The sequence below is a fragment of the Phalaenopsis equestris genome, unplaced genomic scaffold, assembly GCF_001263595.1.
Source record: "Phalaenopsis equestris unplaced genomic scaffold, ASM126359v1 Scaffold232799, whole genome shotgun sequence".
In the NCBI taxonomy this organism is placed as follows: Eukaryota; Viridiplantae; Streptophyta; class Magnoliopsida; order Asparagales; family Orchidaceae; genus Phalaenopsis; species Phalaenopsis equestris.
This window is the reverse complement of record NW_018250760.1, coordinates 266,548-286,305: the sequence shown is the minus strand read 5'-3', so window position 1 is coordinate 286,305 and position 19,758 is coordinate 266,548. Positions and strand designations below refer to the sequence as shown.

The window sequence follows — 19,758 nt, the reverse complement described above, 5'->3', positions numbered from 1 at the left end:
AATGTTTTGAATGAAGGTTTTCCTTCTCAATCCTTATTTTTTGTTCAGGCTTTAAAAATTTGCTACTATGAAATGTTCATTTTTTCTTGCCATTCAAAGTGATTGAAGAAACAAGACCATTGTGCTACATGGTTATTGCTCTTACATTGTCACCTTTATTTTAAGGGGAAATTACATACATGACACCTAAAACATAGCTATTTACAAATCCAACACCATCTTTCATCCATTTTTCAAATTTTCACTCAAATATCAAAATTCGTAATAAAACCCAACCCATATTTTTCATTTTTATGAAATTCTCAATGGTTTGATCGTGGCATGTGTAACATACATGTGTGCAGTTATTTGCTCTGATTGGAGAAGAATCGTAAAATGTGTAACAGAATCTGATCCCTTAGTGTTTGGTATTTTCTTGTCTTAACATTTGAAATTTAATTTTGTTGAGAAAATTACAAATTATGCGTGACAGATTATTCATTTGACTAAAAAAGTCTGCAAATAAGCTGTTTACAAAACTCACAAATCAAACAACTAAACAGCTTATCCACAGCAGGGCAAAATAGTCATTTATCCATAATCAGTTGTTTTCCAAACGCACAAACCAAACAGCCACACAGCTTATTTGGATCAGCTGCTCATCAGCAGATTATCAGAACAAGCTGCTTATCGGCAGAAGCTGGATAAGCTACAGCTACCCCAAACAGACCCTACAACATAGCTTGGATGATTGACTTGAGACAATTCTGAAGAGTCTCCACTAAGACTAGCATCTACATGATATAGAACATTTTAATGAATTCATCATGTTCCTTATATTAGAAAAAATGAATTGGCCTCAGCTCTAGTTTGAATATATTTGACTTAAAGAAAGACATGAGCAATGAGATTTGAGAATAAACTTGACCTTCCATAATGATTATTCGGTTCATGAAAGAACTTATTTTCATGAAAAGGAAGGCTTACATTTTAGAAAAAGCTCGTAGACGACATATGAATGTGACGTGCATCCATAGGTACAACATCACATCAAATTTGATCTTGCATCTTATCTTCAATTGAAATTTCTATCAAACAACTCTTGTCAATATTGATCTTATTCCCCTTTCTTCAACTAAATTAGGGAATATGATTGGGAATACACCTGAGTAGTATGACTCAACTTTGTCTATCTTCTGTGTAGATACCACATTTTCACAATTGTCTCCATCTATAATGAGACTACACACCCTTCCCTTCATGGTGCAATGGGTACGAAAGAGGTGGTGGAGCCACAATTACTCTCCCTTGGACTGTGTCTGAAGGACCAATCAAATTATTAACATTTCTACCTCGTCTGTTGGAAGCTGATACTTCTCTCTGACATCCTCATTCTCTCCTGTCACTGTCTATTTTTTAAATTTCTCCCTGCTTAAGTAAAAGAGATCAACTTGTTTAGACAATCCGACACATTGTGCCCAAAATTATAGCACTTGAACTACTTTCTATTTGGCATGGTTTTGGGACTGCTGAAAATCTTCACATTTTCTTCACTCTAACCTATTTTTTTTTTCTCGAGAGAGGTCAGCTTGTAAGCTCCAATGCATGTACCCCAACTGCCTAATCCTTGGCTAAATTATGTCTGTAAAGTGTGGTGTTCATCGTTGATGTTGTTATTTTTTCACCTTTAAAGCTAGGGCCTATATATCGAGTAGTGACCCATACGGTTGTAGATGCATTATGCTACTAATACATGGCCTCAATCCTCCAAGATACATCACCATTGTGTGTTCCTCTAATTCCACCAACTAATATTTTAACATGATAGATCAAATTAAGTTGAGTATTCCTCAAAAGAAGAATCTCACTGACGTAAGTTATTAAATTTAATAAATATGTCCTATCGATAATGCGAGAGAAAATATTTGCGATGCATCTCTCTTTTCATCTTATAGACCATATGATGATCTTATTCTTACTTTCTCGTTGTCGAATATACTTTAAGGTTCTCCAACCACAAGAAACCGTTCTTCTTGAGCTTGATGCAGTCGATTTCACTCTCTTGTCCAGGGGAACATCTTTGTGTTAAAAAATTTGCTCCACTGTTTGAAGCCACTCATTAAATTCATCTAGGCCCAAACATCCATAAAAATTTGGCAAGTCAACCTTCACTCCAAAACCATGATTTCTCCTCTGATATTTCACATCACTGGAAACTTCCTAATGGAAGGGATTCACTTTCACCTCCCAATCTGGCGAGTCACATTTCTAGCTTTGGTTGACCTCTCCGTGTTGTCTATTCTCAAAGGCAGTAAGCCTTTGTTGCAGTTGAAAGATTTTCCTTTGCATATCCTCTATAGTAAGCTCTTACACACTTTATTAAGGGTTTCGTTTTGATAACATGGTCTCTATTTAACTAATTAATTTTTGTTGAAAAGGAAATTGTGGTTTATGTTTAGGGTAAGGTTAAGGTTAATGCTAGGTATAACAATAGGAATTATGAGGATATTGAGTTGATATAATGTTTAGATTATGGGAATTTTAAGCTTAGATGTAGAAAAGACAAATTCCTAAAAAATTTAGGTTTGTCAAGCTCTGATATCAAATGACACTGTTCTAAGACTCCTAAAAGGTGTTCATGAAGTAGATCCAGCGGGAATGTGGTTGTGGAATAGCAAGGAAATGATATAACATGAGTTTGGCGACATTTGGACAGGGATAAGAGTCGTTCAACAGCTGTCCAGATTGAAAACAGCGAGACGAACGACGAAATGAAGAGGTACAAACGACAAGGTTCCACTTCATTTTTTTTATCAAACTACAAACACACCATTTGCAAAAAGAAGAGATACAACGCTCCTTAAGACATAAATCAAATCATACAATTTTCCAAAACACAAACAAATTTAAAATCCTCTCAACCAGTTTCCACATACAATATTCACATTAATAATTAAAATAAATCCTAATTAAAAGTGTAAAAAAAAAAATACGGGTCTTACGGACCCATGTACCCACATGGCAGGCAACACTCAATAACCATCTTCTTGGGACAATATTCCGTCCCAATACGATCCCGCGATCGCAATACTACGAGACATGGTATTACGGAAGAGCTCGTTTCATTAGGCTATGTAGTGAATTTTAATATTTGAGTGAGAATTTAATGACAAATAAAATAGGGTGCTAGATTTGTAAATAGCAATGTTTCATATCCCTAATTGCCCTTTATTTAATTATGCAAACAAATTATATTTAATTATGCTATAATATAGCTATTGTGATTACATTCCATTTTTTAAAAGCCGTAGACTTTTACTTTATAGATATTATGATTATATTATATTATATCAAAGTTATAGTTTATTATATCATATTTATTATGATGGCACTCTACTGCATCAAATTCATAACATGTTATGTTATAATTGTTGTAGTTGCACATTATTGCATCCAGTTTATAGTTAGCTATGTTATAATTTATTTTAAACCTAATGGCCCGTTTAGGATCACTTTCAGATTTCTATTTTTGTTTTTGTTTTTGTTTTTAGTCTTTTATTTTTATTTTATTTTATGATTTCTGGTTTTAGAAAACGCATTTGGTACTGTTGTGATTTATAATGTTTTTAAAATTAAAAAATATAAAACATATTTGGTTGAGTATTTTTATTTTTTTTAAAGAAAAAACTATGCTTTTTATAAAATGGTTGAGTCCATGTGTGCTCCAATATTAAGTTCTGTCGTTCATGGGGTATACGACGTCTTTCTTCCTCCACCAATACGAAGCATCATCTGTGGATGGGGAGGCAGCTAGCAGCGGGGGGTGGGCGGCGGGCGGGGGCTGGAGAGGGAGTAAGGCAGGCGAGGAAGGGATGACAGAGGGCCACGACCGACGACGACGGACAGTGGGCGGCGATAGGCGTCAGACAACGACTGATGGCAGCAGACGGGGCAGGAGTAACGAGCGGCAGTCGGCGACATGACTCGCTATTTTCGGTGTTTTAAAAACAGACAAAAACATGTTTTTCTATTTTGAGTATTTTAAAAACATAAGTATTAAAAAATAGAAATAAAACAAAAAACAGATAAACAAACACTATTATTTTATTTGTTTCCTATTTTTTGTTTTCAAAAATAAAAAACAAAAAACCAAAAACAAAAATTGATCCCTAAAATCCTCTAATTGAACAAGGTTCAAAGACTGCCCAGTGCCTATTCAAGTCTTGCACAAACATTATTCAAACTTTCATTTAAACTTGGTTTGAACTAGCTCAAATTATGTTCAAATTAGGTTCAATCCACGTTTGAAAGAAATTTTTAACAATGGTTTCAAAATGAACTAATTTCAAATCAATTTCATTCACAGTTGACTTCAATAAGTAGTCAGCAAAGACAGAAGGGGTATTTTAATTTGAAGCAAACATTTCAGCATATTCCTCCAGGAAAATAAATAACGGGATATTTAGCCAATAACGGCTATAATGAAGTCAATTTTTCCTTTGATGTTAATGCATTAATTTATTTGTTTAATTAGTTTTTATTGGTTTTGAAGTTTTAAGATCATCACCTTAATCAATTCAATCTTAACAGATCTAGTCTTCGAATTTATTATAAGGCTTAATCTAATTTTAAATACTTTTAATATGTTTTTTATTTTAATTGATTAAATGATTTAATAAACTAATTTGAATTTTTTTAACTCAATTTAATTAATGAGTTCAGTAAATAAGTTAATTTTTATAACATTCTATATAATTTTAAGAAATTGATTTGATTTGATTTTGCTTTTTTAGTATTTTATATTTATTATTTTAAATTTATGATTATATTTAATTTGATTACATTTTACAGTATTCATGATTTGGATTTTAAATAACAAGATCCGCAGCTAACTTGTGCTTTAAATTCTTGAATTTAGTGGTGGAGAGTGTTAAAAAAAGCATAGATGCTATCCTTAGCATTAACCTTTAAATAGCCTTCAGTCAAATAAATATTAGCGATGGGCTGCAGCCTCCACCAAGATCCTACAGCATTCAAAACAACATTCACCCATATTTATGCAGATGAATCAACTTTGTATTATATATGGCTTTGATCATGTACGTAAGTTTGACCAGGTTTAGCTTGTGTAAATTCTACAATCACCGAGCAACATAAGCTATACCAAAAAAGACAAGAAATGGTGCTCTGTAATTCTTTTCGAAACTAAAAAACTCGGGCTTGTAAATTACCTAACTTTTTACATCTGTCAAAGTAAATACAGAATAGAATGAGATCCTTGGGCAAAACTAACATAAAATAGAGAAAAAAAAAGGAAACTCTAACAAAAAGCTAAACTTGAGCTTGAAAGGGCCAAGGAAAAAGGTGGTATTTAAACATGATAAGGGTAAAAATAACAAATATTACACCAAAAAACACTCAAACATAAATAAATGGCCAAGAAGTTATTGTCATTAGTTAATGATGATAATGATGAATATGGGGGAAAAAATGATGTTTGAATTCTTAAATGAAATTCTTTTTGGAATTATTTGACCAATGCAGAATATGTGTCATGCAGGTATCATATATTGGATTACATGTAAATGAGCTGATTAGTCACACATTAGAACATAAAAGACCTCCCTGCAGCGTCCCAGAGAATAAAAAAACTATTTGCAAAGAAAGTAGAATGAAGTAGTAATAACTATCTTAAAAAAATTAAATTAACATAATCATTAAAAAAAAGAATTCACCCTCCATGACACCTGCTTTGCAGGTGTCATTCGATCGACACTCCAGCTGGCAGATGGAACGGCAGCACTGGTCCATAAAAGCTCCAGTCCAGGCCCCAAATGGACGGGGCGGCAATGCCATCAACCCCATCTATCACTTGCCTTTTCTGTTATTTACCTATTGGAGCCTTCCTTTTCTGTGATTTCCCTACTTGAGCATTCCTTTTCTATTATTTCCTTGTAGGAGTCCTTTTAAGTGTTGTTTTCTGAAATTAGGGTTAGTTTTTGTTGTTTGTTGATGTCAGAATTCTCCTTAAGGTCTCCTTCTCCATTGCCAGGGATGTATCCGACAACGGGTAATGCTTCGGTCTTATCCTACTCAATAAGTGGTGTTGTATCCTCCCCTATCTTCTTTCCCACCCTTTCTCCCTTCTCTCCTGTAGCTCCCGACCACCCTTAAACCTTCATGTTGATCAACTACCCCCTTTCCCCTGCCTAAGGTTTGTTGTCCAACCCAATCTAGCCGCCAAACCGCCCTTGCCACCTTTGTCACTATAGTCAACTCATATTGTTCCCCTCTATAGCTACTACCCCACATCTAGCACGCCCTTACAAATGGTTGTTCCGGCTATCCAGGCCGTCCCGCCATTACCCAACACCTCTTCCCTTCCTTCCCTGCCACATGCCCTACCGCCCCACTCCTTTAGCCCTTAAACAACCCCTTAAGTGCTCCAATATACCATACAACCACCAATGGCTCCCCTTCCCCCTACCACCTCGCTGACGCCACCACCGTCCTCGGGTCTTCTCTTTCAGCCCTAGACGGAGAGTATTGTTGTTGTGTCCTGCTTTCCCTTCTAGTTTGTGTCGTGTTGTAAACCCTAATTCAGTGCTAATAATTTTTTTTTTTTTTTGCTCCTGTTAATTTCTAAACTAGTTCTAGTATCATTTGGTATTAGAGCTAGCACAACCCTAGTCTTATTCTAAACTTTCCTGGCATCTGGCATAAACCAAAAAATTTCTTGCCTACCACCATATAGTCTTTCCACTACCACAAATCCCAACCCCTAACTATGCCACCAAAAAGAAATATGCTCGAGCCCACCCGTGAAGAGATACTACGAGAGCTCCATCGTCTTTAACAGAGGTTTGCGGAGATTGATGAGATGACCCGGGAAGAGATACTACGAGAGATGATAAAACTAAGGCACCAGTTACAAACACAGGAAAGAGATAACATACATTTTAGGATGTCACGATCGATAGCTTACCACCAGCGCCACCATTAGGCGGGAAGGTTCAGGTTACCCTCATTTCAAATTTGGTTACACCAACCATGGATTATTATGGGAGTATTCAATAGCAGAGGCGAGACACGCAAACTAAAATCAATTCAGTAGCAGACTCACAAATGATTGGACATATGTGAGGATGTTTGCTCGTAAGATGGAGAGGACCCTTAGGGGCCCTAGAGAGCGGTACAGTCTTTAGTGGGATCCAGGTGCGGTTAGGATTGTGGACGAAGAGCCAAAAGCTTTGATGAAAGAGGTTGAAACTCCTCCAATCCCAGAAGACTAATGTGGGGCTGTAAGGTCAGCCGGCTGAACCTACTCGCAGATGGACCGACAGCATTGGTCCATAGAAGCTCTGGTTCAAGCCCCAACTAGATGGGGCGTCAATTAGAAGGGGAGAAAATGTCGCCAGCCCCTTCTCCCAATTCCATTTTCTGTTATTTCCCTATTAGAATCTTCCTTCTCTATTATTTCTCTATTGGAGTCTTTTTAAGTGTTAATTTCTGGAATTAGAGTTAGTGTTGTTTGATGATTTTAGAGTTCTCCTTGGAGTCTCCTTCTCTCTTGATAGGGTTGTATCCGACGAAAGGTGGTGCCTCGACTGTTTCTAGCTCCGAGATGGTATTGCATCCTCAACTGTCTTCTTTCCTACCCTTTCCACTTTCTCTCCTGTAGTTGTCGACCACCCCTAACCCTTCTTGTTAATCAGTTGCCCCCTTTCTCCTGCCTCAGGTTTGCTGTTCAACTCAATCTAGCCACCAAACCGCCCTTGCCACCTCTAACCCTACGACGGCTCCTGTTATTCCCCTCTCTAACCACTACCCCACATCCAGCCGACAACCCTTTCAAATAGCTATTCCGACTGTCTAGGTCGTCCCACCGACACCTCTTCCCTTGCTGCCGTGCCACCTGTTCTGCCGCACCACCCCTCCATCCCTCAAACCACCCCCAAAGTCCTTCTCCAATAGACCATACAACCACCAATCCCTCCCCTCGCTTCACCACCTTGCCGAAGCCACCACCGCCCACAAAACTTCTGTTCCGGCCCAAGTCGGAGAGTGTTGTTGTTGTGTCGTGCTTTCCCTTCCAATTTTTGTCGTGTTGAAACCCTAATGCAGTGTTCATAAAAGTTGTGGTCGTCACTGTTAATTTTTAAACTAGTTCCGGTATCATTCTCGTTTTATCTCATTCAAATCCACGTACAAAAGTAGCAAATGAGGGAGTGAGAGAGAGAGAGAACGAGAAAGAGAAAGCGAGAAAGGGAGAAGGAAAAAAAAATACTAACAATAAAAAGGAGAAGGCCACGATTGTTTGAGCCGATTTTAGTGCTCGAGAGATGTTCAATTGATTAAATCGCACATTCTGAGCTTGAGAGAAACTAAAGTGGTTCACTGGAGTCTTTCTTTGTGCGTGCTAAGCTAGATCGAGCATGTGGGTCGTCTGATAGCAAGGAGGAAGAAAAACCAAATGCTTCGCACATGAGCGGCTCTTTCCAGTGTTGAAGAAGTTATTTCTACATTAGGGGAAAAAATCTCAACCGAGCAATTTCAATTCTGGGAGCAGGAGTCGTGTCCTAGCTGATCAGCAAAGAAGAAGGAGAGCTGTTAGCAGTTTCTCCCTGTCACGCGGCTAGCAGGGATTACAATCAAGCTCCTTAAGCTCCTAGTCAAGGAACAACACGAAAAAGTAATTTCCTATGCATTTGAAATGCTCGACTAAGCATCTATATGTTTCACGTGCAAAAGAAAGGCAAGGCAGTGAAGGACTTGGAAGTCTGTTTGGCTTTAGGCAAGGAATTTAAAACCCACAATTAAGGATTTTTATTTAATTCTTAATGTGAAAGAAATTTCCTATAACTCCACAATTAAATTTATGAAATTTTGTTAAAAATTGTTTAGGGAAACTTAGGAAAAAGCGAAATAAAAAAAAATGAAAGAGCAATTACAAGTATAAGTCTAAATATTTATATTTAATTGCTAGTTTCATAGTTAATTAATTTTTTGGTAAATTAAAATTTTAAGAACCCTAAACACTAAATTTAAGGCGAGCATGCCAAAAGAAGTTTAGGAAAGCCTCCTAATTAATTATTTGAACATCAATTTATTTAATTCTGATACATTATTCTATAATATACTAATTGTTGACATAGTTTAACATTAATGAGAGGTTGCTAAAATACTTAAATTGAGATACCGTAAAGAAGAGAATTATAAACTTACATATGAAACAATAAATAATTGTTTAATTAAATAAAAAGCAAATGAAGATATCTAAGTATTTAGGTTAGAATTCATATGAAAGAAGAAATGAACTAATAAAATCAAAATTATTGTTATAAGTGAATCAAATGATTAGTTAATTTTGAGGGAAAGGTAATCCACTACAGACTGTACAGGTGGAAAAATATAATTTTGATTTTACAATAGATATTTTTATTTATGAAAGCAATTGCAAATGTTTTTACTGCTTCCAGTGCTTCTTTTAAAATGCAATTTCACATTTTTAAATGTTAAATAAAAGAAATATATAAAATATGATGTAAGCATGCATATAGTAAGTCACCCCCAGATGACACTTGTACATGATACAATGTAGTCGTGCACAAAAAATGAAAATAAAAATTAAAACGATTGCCTACATTTTTTTGGGTTTTGGAAAATGTTTAAGCGTATATTTTTTGTATGCGTTTATACAGTGACTCCCATTGATGAATATTATAACAAAAATAAATAAAAGTTAACAAAAAATTATTTTCTTTATTTTCTCTTTTTACTGCTTATTGTATTTTTACAAAATATTTTAAAATGAAAATTATAATTATTTAAAAAAAATTACTTAGTAATTTAACCATTAAATTTTAGAATTCAACGAAATTGTTTTAGTGAGATGAAAAGTGGGGTATAAATACCCTTACATGAATCCTATAATAGAAAAGAAAATAAAAAGTAAATAACATGAAAGAAATGATATAACTTCTATATCTCCAATTAATTAATTCATAATAATTACTTGGAGATAAAGAAAAGGACATAAAATAGGAAGCCTAAAATATGAAAAAAAATAAATCTAATCCAAGGAAATAAATCTAAAATATAAAGAAAATAAATTTAATCCCAGGAAATAAATATAATCCCCATAACTTCCTAAGAAATAAAATATTTCCTAATATAACTTCTAACACTCTCCCTCAAGTTGAAATATGGTTAAACACCATATTTAAGTTGGATTTGAAATTATCAAACAATAGACGAGGAAGATTTTTTGTAAAATAGAAGTTGAAGTCTTCATCTCGTACTTAGTAATCAACCCCATAAGGATTTAGAGATAAATTTAGTTGACTGTGATTGTCTTTGACTGTAGTTTCTGCAGTATCTGTAGGTAGACAGAAGACTTTTACAGGTAATGCTACAGGGAAGTTTGCAGAGGAACCTATACAAAAAATTAACTTCTAGTTGACTGCAGTTGTATTTGACTGTAGTGTCTGTAGGTAGACGGAAGACTCCTATATGTAATATTAAAGAGAAATTTTCAGGGAAGTAGACAACAAATAGGAAAAGTTGCAGGGTATGACCTACAAAAAAAAAAGGGAAAAAGTTCCAAAGGATGGTCTGCTGCAGGAAAGTTTCCGGAGAACCTGACGCAGGAAAAAGCTCCGAAGGAAGGCCTGCCACAGAAAAAGCACCAAAGGAGGGTCTGCTGCAGAAAAAGCTCCGAAGGAATGCCTGATGCAGGAGAAAGCTCCAGAGGAGAGTACACGGGTCGGCTGCTGAGATTTCAAGCCGAAGAAGATTCAAAACTTCGAAAAGATCACATTAAAAACCGCCACAATCAATGTTGGGAGATGAAATAGAAATCAGACAGAATGGAGGCAACTGCGGAGCGGGGTGAAGCAAATTAAGATGCAGAAAAGAAGCCAAAAGAGGAGTGCAATGGTGGCCTCGAGCAGCACAGCATGAGACAGGGAAAAGCGATGAATTTTCTCCAAGGGAAGCTCCATACCGAGGACAGTAGAAGAGGAGTCGACGCCTGTGCTAGAGATCCAGTTGTTGTCGCCGCCGCTGCAGAATATAGAGCATCTCCTGTTAAGTTGTTGCCCATGTCTTGGCTCGCACGCGCAATAACTTCTGTTGTACCCCAAAATGTTTGATGGGAACAACAAATGGCGCCTAAAACTTATTGTGATCTTTGCAGGGAGAGAACCTGCTGCCGCTACTGCTACTGGAAAGGAGAGTTACACCGAAGAAACCAATAGGGAGAATCTAGTGGAAAGAGATCTGCCAGTGAGTTTCCTGCAGCTAGACTAAAGAGTTCCAGTCAAGAACTTGCACACGGGAAGAATCTTGTAGTGAGTTTTCTAAGCTGCCTGATGCATTTGCTTTATGCTTCTTATAGTGTACAACTTATGCTTCTTACAAAGCTCCGACTTATGCTTCTTACAAAGCTCCTTCACTAAAGGAGCAATTCTCCTGAAACCACACCTTGGAAGTTGAGAAAACAAATGGTGCTCAGCCTAGAACTGCAGTCAACCATGAAACCAATCCATCCATGGTGAACATGTGATGTTAAACATCCCCATCGTTTGCTTCACAAATCAGTCGTTTCCCTTTGGATTTCCATTGTAGACAACGAAGAAGAAATGGTTTAGACAGAACTAAACATGTTGAATCCCACTTATAATGAAGCTAGCAATCATAAGCATTAGTCTTTCTCCCCATTTGGAAGAAAAGAAACAAGATAAGGATAACTTGTCCAAAAAATGACAATGCAAACAATCTTCTGGAAGCGAGAAGACACCTTCATAAATAGAACAAGACGCGTAGACTGGGCAAAGGGATTAAACCTTACTGAGAACATTACTAGATAGAAAGTTATGTGTCAGTGACAGAGCAAGAATCTTGAGATTGAATCGAAGGATAAGGTTCTCTCGTAGGAGGAAGGTAGGGTTTGATCGCAGAGAGTTTGAGGCCTGCGGGAGGGGTCACTAGCGGAGGAACAACCCGTAGAGAGCCGGTGGTGCCAGAGTATGCAAGAAGGGTTAGCAATGGATGAAATCTGGAAGGAAGGAAACCATCGACTGAAATCTGCAGAGAAGGAAGAAAACCGTCGGTTGAAGTATGTAAGGAAGGAGACCACCGACTGAAAAAAATTGCAAAGAAGAAGGAAGTTTCCTGTGTCTAGGGCTTGCAGGGAGAGGGTTTCCGCGGCTAGTTCCTGTAGGAAGGAAGCCTGTAAGGAGAGGAAGTTTCCGACAACTAAGTCCTGTAGGGAGAGGAAGTTTCTAGCACAAGAACTAAAAAGAAGAGGTGGACGAAGGGCGTGCACCCCAATAAATATCGCCAGGTGCAGAGAATAGAAAGTTTCCAGTTGTAGAAGACTTTAGGGCTTGTTTCAAGACTCTGATACCATATTGATTTTCAGAATTCAGCGAAATTATTTTATTGATATGAAAGGAATGTATAAATATACTTAGTTGAATCCTAGAATAAAAAAAATAAGAAAAAGAAAATAACATGAAAGGAAAAATATAACATATATCTCTAATTAATCAATTCATAATAATTACTTGGAGATAAAAGAAATAACATAAAAAAAGAAAGCCTAAAGTATGCAATCCAAGGAAATAAATCTAAAATAAGAAAGGAAAAAATCCAATCCAAAGAAATAAATTTAATTTCCATAGCTTCTAACTGGAACAAATTATTTTCTAATATAATTTCTAACATTAACTAAAAACCTTAAGCTTTTATTATTTTCAGGAAAACCTATTATAAAATAAGATGAATCCTATAAAGTATGTGCACGGAAACCAAGGAGATCAAACTGATAGATATTACAATTCAATTTTTATTTTTTATCAGTTGAAACAAAATTTAAAATCTGCATGAACTGTTTGTAAATTAAAGTTTTATGAAATAGAACGATTCCTTTGTTTTTTGGATTAGATTTAATTATGAAATGAAAATATCTAGATAGTTAATTCCCTCCATCTGACTGCTCATTCCCAGCTTGATATTCCAAGCTATCAGGATGGGTCGTGAGCAAAGTAGAAAAACTAACCCTGCCGTGTCCACAATTATAAGAGTTGGTTCCGTTGAAGATGACCTCTCCACATTTTCAAGATCCCAAAGCCTATGCTCAGCAACAGATGAATGGGCTTGTATCTGCAAGGAATAAAAGAGAATTCTAAAGCAAAATTGAAACAACAGATAGAAGCTCAAACTTCAAAGAAAAAACGAGAATTATTGAGCATTTCCATCAATTCATTGAATTGATCATCACCTTACCACCATAGAATTCACCAGATGACCAGCTCATTATAAGTTCGTGCATTCTGTACTGGACTGTAAGCATAGACATAACCTCCCCTCCATGCAGGTCAGCTAATCGTTCAAATAGGGTTCTTCCTAAGCCCATCTTCTCAGCTTCGGTACTTTGGATTGTAGGGGGGAGCTGGAGATGGTCTCCAGCAAGTATACACTTAGATCCCTGTAAATGACATAACATGCTCAGACGGATCACTGCTTGAGTCTTTGATTAGAAGAATTTGAAAAATAAAACAAGAAGCCATTCAGTACTATGAAAATGATGATACTTTAATTTCTCATGCAAAACATATGCCAACCTTCTGAGGACTAAATGAACTGAAAGCATGATCTAGGCACAAAATAGTAAGAAGAGTGCCCATATTAAAATATTTTCAATGAAAGCTAAAAAAGAATTTAAGGCCAACCTGCTGAAGGTAAAATATTTTTATCAAGTATAAATTGGCCTTCTACTTTTAGACAAGGTTTATTCAGAAAAATGTACTCATCAAACAAAACAAAACGAAAAAAAAAGAAGGATTCAATAGATTATGGCTATAAAAAATCATCAACATGAAACACTTCAACCACCTAAGAAAGTGATTTTTCAAATATCAATATTTAGCTCAAACTAGTTGCATACATATTAAACACAAGCAAACACAAAAGAACAAACAAATAAATAAAAGGTCATTAAATCAAGCATGAAGCCATTCAGCAATGTAGAGTAAAGGCTGCATAGATAAATCTTTAAATTCTTACAGTACTGATGTCATTTATACCAAGCACAAAACCTCAACATAAAGGAAGCAAAAAGTTAATGCCGGAGAAAAAATAAATCAACTGAATTTGGATAATGGCTAGTAAGAACACTAAGTTACATAAAAGTAAAAATAACAAGCTGTGATATGTTTGGGGACATCAAAAAAGGTCTAAACAATTTTAAAAGTAAAAAAAAAAGTTAAAGCCAAAAGCCATATAAATGTTTATTTCCATTTTTTAATAAAGTATTTGTGATGCCTCGCCTTCCTGAGTCTCTGACCCTGCATGGTATTCTCCGAGAGTTTTATGCTTCATAATCCTCAACAAACAAATTAAGGTGAAACATATACTTAGTAGATGTGTGGAAATATAGACTGAAGAAGGCTATGCAGATTAGGCTTTGTGGCTAAGGACCAGCAGCGAAGGAACACCTAATCACTATAGCTTGAGAATGATAGTGCAAACACCAAATCACAAGTTAAGAATTTCTTCTCTCCCATTGGAGCTGGCACACTAAGGTATATGTTCTCAATCCAACACTAGAATGTCCTTTTTTGGCAGCATTTTAGAGAATGGTGATGGTTGATCATCCTAATCGGATTTCAGCTCAAGTTGCTGGTGGAAAATTGGTTTCCTCGCCTCAGGATCCCAACTCTTTGATACAATTGGGTAATTTCCAGATGGTTCCTAAAGCCCTTTTCTCCGCTCATACTGCTACAAAATCAGCGGATCTTTTATTTTTTTTTTTCTTCTAGAGATGAGAGTCAATCTATGAAAAGAAATTTAATTAGGCAATAGTAGATAAATTTGCTTTTGGTCATCCAAACTTGGAAGGTATAAAATAGTTATCTGTTGGTTTGAAGTATGTTCACTTTCATTTGGCTTTTTTTATGGCAAACACTGGTTCACTAGAGTTGAAAATGATTATAACTATATGAAGATCTTCTCATATTAGTTTTAAACCCAAAGTTCGATCATATGATAGAATCTACTATCTCGATGATGTTGACTGTATTTCCTAATTTTCCAGTACATGTAATGGATCATCTACTATTTTTCATTTGCATTTGTTTTTGGTCATCCCCTTACAATAGATGCCAGCACTACTTAGTTTATGAGGCCATCAATGGCCAAATTTTTGGTGTAAATGCATATTATATCAAGTTTTTCTAAGGAAATTTTAATTTCAGAACAAAATGATATTCTTAAACGAGAGATGCTTTTGGATAATTTACTAATTAATTTTTAATTTTGATTTAAGCATTGGCAATTTTGTGGCACACCTTGGACAAAGGAGAGCTTTTAACAAATCCCCTTTGGAAACAAATAAAATTTTTGTGAGTCGGAGAATGTCTTCCGATATTTCCCCATTGTAATAAGGTGAATGTTAATATGCTAAGTTAGAAGTTATATTAGAAGTTAATTTATTCTTATTAAAAGTTATGAGTATCAGATTTATTTCCTATAATTGGATTTATTTCCTTTCTTATTTTAGATTTATTTCCTTTCCTAAGTTTTCCTATTTTATGTCGTTTATTTTCTCTCCAAGTAATTATTATAAATTAATTAATTAGAGATATAAGAGTTATATCTTTTCTTTTATGTTATTTCCTTTTTTTTTTCCTATTCTAAATTCATGTAAGGGCATTTATACCCATACCCCCTTTTCATATCAATAAACTAATTCTATTGAATTTTAAATCTCTACATGGTAGCAGAGTCTTGAAACAAACCCTAGAGTTTGTTACCGCCAGAAACTTCCTATTCCCTGCAGCTGACAATCTTTGTCGTGCTGCTGGCTCTTCCTCTGCCTCCTCCTTTTTAATTTTTTTGTCGGGAACTTCGTCTCCCTACAGGTCCCACGGCCAGAATTTCCTCTTGCAGCCTTTCCTGCCACCGAAATTCCCTCAAGCAGCCATAAATCCTCTCTATCGGCTGGAAAACTTCCTACAGGCCGCAAACTCCTGCAAGCTTCCTTATTGGAGATGCATCATCCAACAATCTTTCAGTTGGATCCGGATGTCCTTCCCGTCGCTATTGAAATTCCTACATTCCAAGCCTTGGTTAATTTCTCTATGTTCTTCCAGTCGGATCCGTGTTCTAGAGTTAAGAATGGCAATGAAGAGGAGTGTTAGCAATCCAAAAGACGCAAATTTAAAGGGAAATAGGGTGTTCGTTAGGGCAAAATTGAACGTTACTCTCGATGACAACCTCAAGATCACTGACGATACCAGGTCTAGGACTGTCATTCCCACTATCACTTACTTTAGGGAGCACAAAACCAAGATCATTCTCTGCAGTCATCTGGGCCGCCCTAAAGGTGTCACTCTAAAATACAGCTTGAAGCCTCGCGTGCCTAGAATATCAGAACTACTATCATTGGCGAGGAAGTGGAGACCATGGTTGTTGCATTACCAGATGGCGATGAAGTCCTCCTCGAGAATGTGAAATTCTATAAGGAAGAAGAGAAGAATAGAGTTTGCAAAGAAACTTGTTGATCTCTATGTCAATGATGCCTTTGGACTGCTCACAGAGCTCATGTTTCAATAAAGGGAGTTACAAAATACTTGAAACTTAGTGTTGTTGGCTTACTCATGTAGAAGAAACTTGACTACATTGTCGGGGTTGTTGTGAAGCCGAAGCGGCCATTTGCTACCATTGTTGGTAGTTCAAATGTTCTCTTAGAGCAAGTTGATATTCTTCTTCTTGGAGGAGGAATGATTTTCACATTCTACAAAACAAAAGAACATGGTGTTGGTTCCTCTCTTGTTGAGGGAGACAAAGTTGGTCTAGCTGAAAAGGAATAAAACTCCTATTACCCTATAATGTCATTGTGGCAGACAAGTTTGCAGCTGATGCCGTCAACAAGGTTGTGCTAGCATTTGTCATCCGTAATGGTTGGATGGGCCTTGACATTGGACCAGATTCTCTTGAGACATTCAAGGCAACTCTTGACAACGCTAACACTATTATTGGGAATGGCCCATGGGTGTCTTTGAGTTTGAGAAGTTCTCTTTCGGAATAAATGCCATTGCCCAGAAATTGGTCGAGCTTAGAAAAAAAGGTGTCAAAACCATCATCATCAGTGGCAACATCGTTGCTGTCGTGGAGAAAGTCGGGCTTGTTGTTAAGATAAGCCACATCTCAACAAGCGGTGGTGCGAGCTTGGAAACTCGGGAAGGACAATCACTGTCAGGTGTTTTTTCTTTTTTTTCCTACAGCAAGCCCTCCTCTAGAGCACTCTTACCGAGCTATTTATGCAGCAGACCCTTCTCCAAAATATTTTCCCGTCGCAGCCCTACCTCCGAAGCTTTTTACCTGCAACAGACCCTTCTCCCGATACTTTTCCTGCAGCAAACCCTCCTCCAGAGTTTTTTTTCCTGCAGCAGTCCTACCTCTGTAGTTTTTTCTTGCAGTAGGCACTCCTCCAGAATTTTTTTCCTTATAGACCATGCCCTGCAGCTTTTCCTGTGGGTTGTTTACATCCCTGCAAACTTTCCTGTAACATTACCTCCAGAAGCCTTCTTCTTATCTATACACACTGCAGAAATTGCAGTCAGATGCAACCGCAATCACCTAAAAATCTCCCTAAATGCTTTCGGGGTTAACTACCAAGTACGAGAAGAATTTCATTCAAGTTCTACCTCACAAAGAATCTTCCTCGCCCATTGTTTCATATTTTCAAATCCAAGTTGAGTATGGTTGTCAACAATATTTCAGCTTGAGGGGGAGTGTTAGAAGTTATATGAAGAAATAATTTATTCTTGTTAAAAATTATGAGGATTAGATTTATTTCCTTGGATTGGATTTACTTCTTTTCCTATTTTAAATTTATTTCCTTCCCTATTTTAGGCTTTCCTATGTTGTGTTGTTTCCTTTATCTCCAAGAAATTATTATGAGTTAATTAATTGAAGATATGGGTGTTACATCTTTCTTTTCATATTATTTCTTTTTTTTTGTCTTTCCTATTCTAGAATTCATGTAAGGGTATTTATACCCTCCTTTCATATCAATAAACAGCTGAATTCTGAAAATCTAAATGCTACTTGAATCTGGTTTGCCTACCAACGAGTTCAATAATAATGGGTTTGGTTTTAATTGTTCAACCGCTAATGTTAATTCAAATATGCCTTGTTTGGTTTTAGTCCAAGCTTTCTCACAAGCAGAGTAAGAAATTTATGGACCCCAATCCATCCACCTTTATTAGCATTTCTATTAATATTCATTTAAGTGGTAGTTATTAATATATTTCTTTCGGCTCAAACATCATTGATTATTTCTACTTTTCTCTGTGAGGATAGTGACAAGTTGTCAGCTCTAAACCAAAAGATGATCGTACCATCTTAGAACTTCATCCCGGCCATCAAGAGAAAAGGACATTCATAAACAAAGCATAAATGATTTGCCCCTCTATACAAGTGCTCGCTCTCCTCCGAACAACCATTATCAATTTTAATAAAAAATACCCTAAGGTGCTCAAGTCTACATTGCAAGCCTCTAAACTAAATAGTAAAAACGGCTGAAGGTGAATGTGGTAATTTTATGAGTTTAAAAACTCTACCATACATGGATGCTAGCAAAACAAACCTTTAACAAAGCAACCCAGCATGCTGCCTCAAGGGCCTGAGCAGCTTCGTCAATTACAACTAAATCAAACATAATTTTATCCAATTGGTGAGAAGCAGCACCGGTTAATGTTGTTAGAACAACGTCTGCATTTTTTATAACATCTGTGACTGCTAATTGTTGTCTTCTTCTCTCTTCTTTAGAAAGTGTCCTCAGCTCTTTCCTGATATCCCTCCTCAAATTCCTGTCCTTGGACTTCAGCATCTTCTCATTCAAAACCTGACAACAGAATCCCATTAAGATGAAAGGGCATTTACATACATACCGCTCAATTATATGTAATTACTATGTATCTACATAGCTAACACCTAAACTTTACTTTTTACATTTATAACAGCCAAATATTTCATATCACATCAAAAATACCACAATTTTAAACATTAAAAAGTGAAATACACCCTTTTATGCATAGTCAAGGGGGGTATGTAAATGCATAGGAATTAAGTGGTATGAATAAAAATTTTCAATGACAGAAAATCTCAGACCCACAGATATCTGGTATAAAAGACACGCAGATAAATTTAAACCATTTGGAAATGCATCACGCAGGATTCCAACACGTTCATGACCACTCACCAATAAAGCATAAGGCACCCTAAATTTTTAATGCCTTTATATATAATCTGTACGTATTAACAAGCCTTGGTCATTTGATGTTTTAACAGTAAAAAAATCTATTGGTGCGTCTGCAAATATTTAAATTAGTTCATGTGCCTCTAATAAAAAAAATTTTAGTCCCCGCTGCTAGTTGCAGCAAAATATTTGGTATCACAAACAAAACAAAGCAGAGTGTCGTCTCCTAGAAATGCTAAAAAAAATAATGGAATTAAAATTACCTTCATTTCCTTGCGAATGTCCTTTGCCAGGGTATTGTTATCCCCTCTTAGAACCTGCAAATGACATAGATATATATGATTAAAAATAAGGAAGAATTGATACAGTAAGAAAATTAATAAAAAGCAGATTAACATTTTATGCATACAATAGTTAATCATGCCAAATAGAATTTAATTGTTTTGTATAAGTCTTATATGAAATCCAATAAATTTAAAATTTGAGATGGTTGTAATTTAGACCTCTTT

At 36.1% G+C, this 19,758-nt stretch overlaps 1 protein-coding gene and 1 pseudogene across 1 annotated transcript in view; one reads left to right on the top strand and one right to left on the bottom strand.

Moving 5' to 3' along the window:
* LOC110038420 (DNA-binding protein SMUBP-2) overlaps positions 1 to 19,758 on the bottom strand; it is a 110,961-nt gene that overhangs the window by 22,352 nt on the left and 68,851 nt on the right. Inside the window, exons 9-12 of the mRNA XM_020743267.1 lie at positions 19,513 to 19,566; positions 18,638 to 18,895; positions 13,265 to 13,471; positions 13,043 to 13,146 (exon numbers count right to left, since the gene is read on the bottom strand). Coding sequence (XP_020598926.1) covers positions 13,043 to 13,146; positions 13,265 to 13,471; positions 18,638 to 18,895; positions 19,513 to 19,566 — 623 coding nt within the window. The remainder of the gene's footprint in view (positions 1 to 13,042; positions 13,147 to 13,264; positions 13,472 to 18,637; positions 18,896 to 19,512; positions 19,567 to 19,758) is intronic.
* On the top strand, positions 16,085 to 17,745 carry LOC110038426 (annotated as a pseudogene).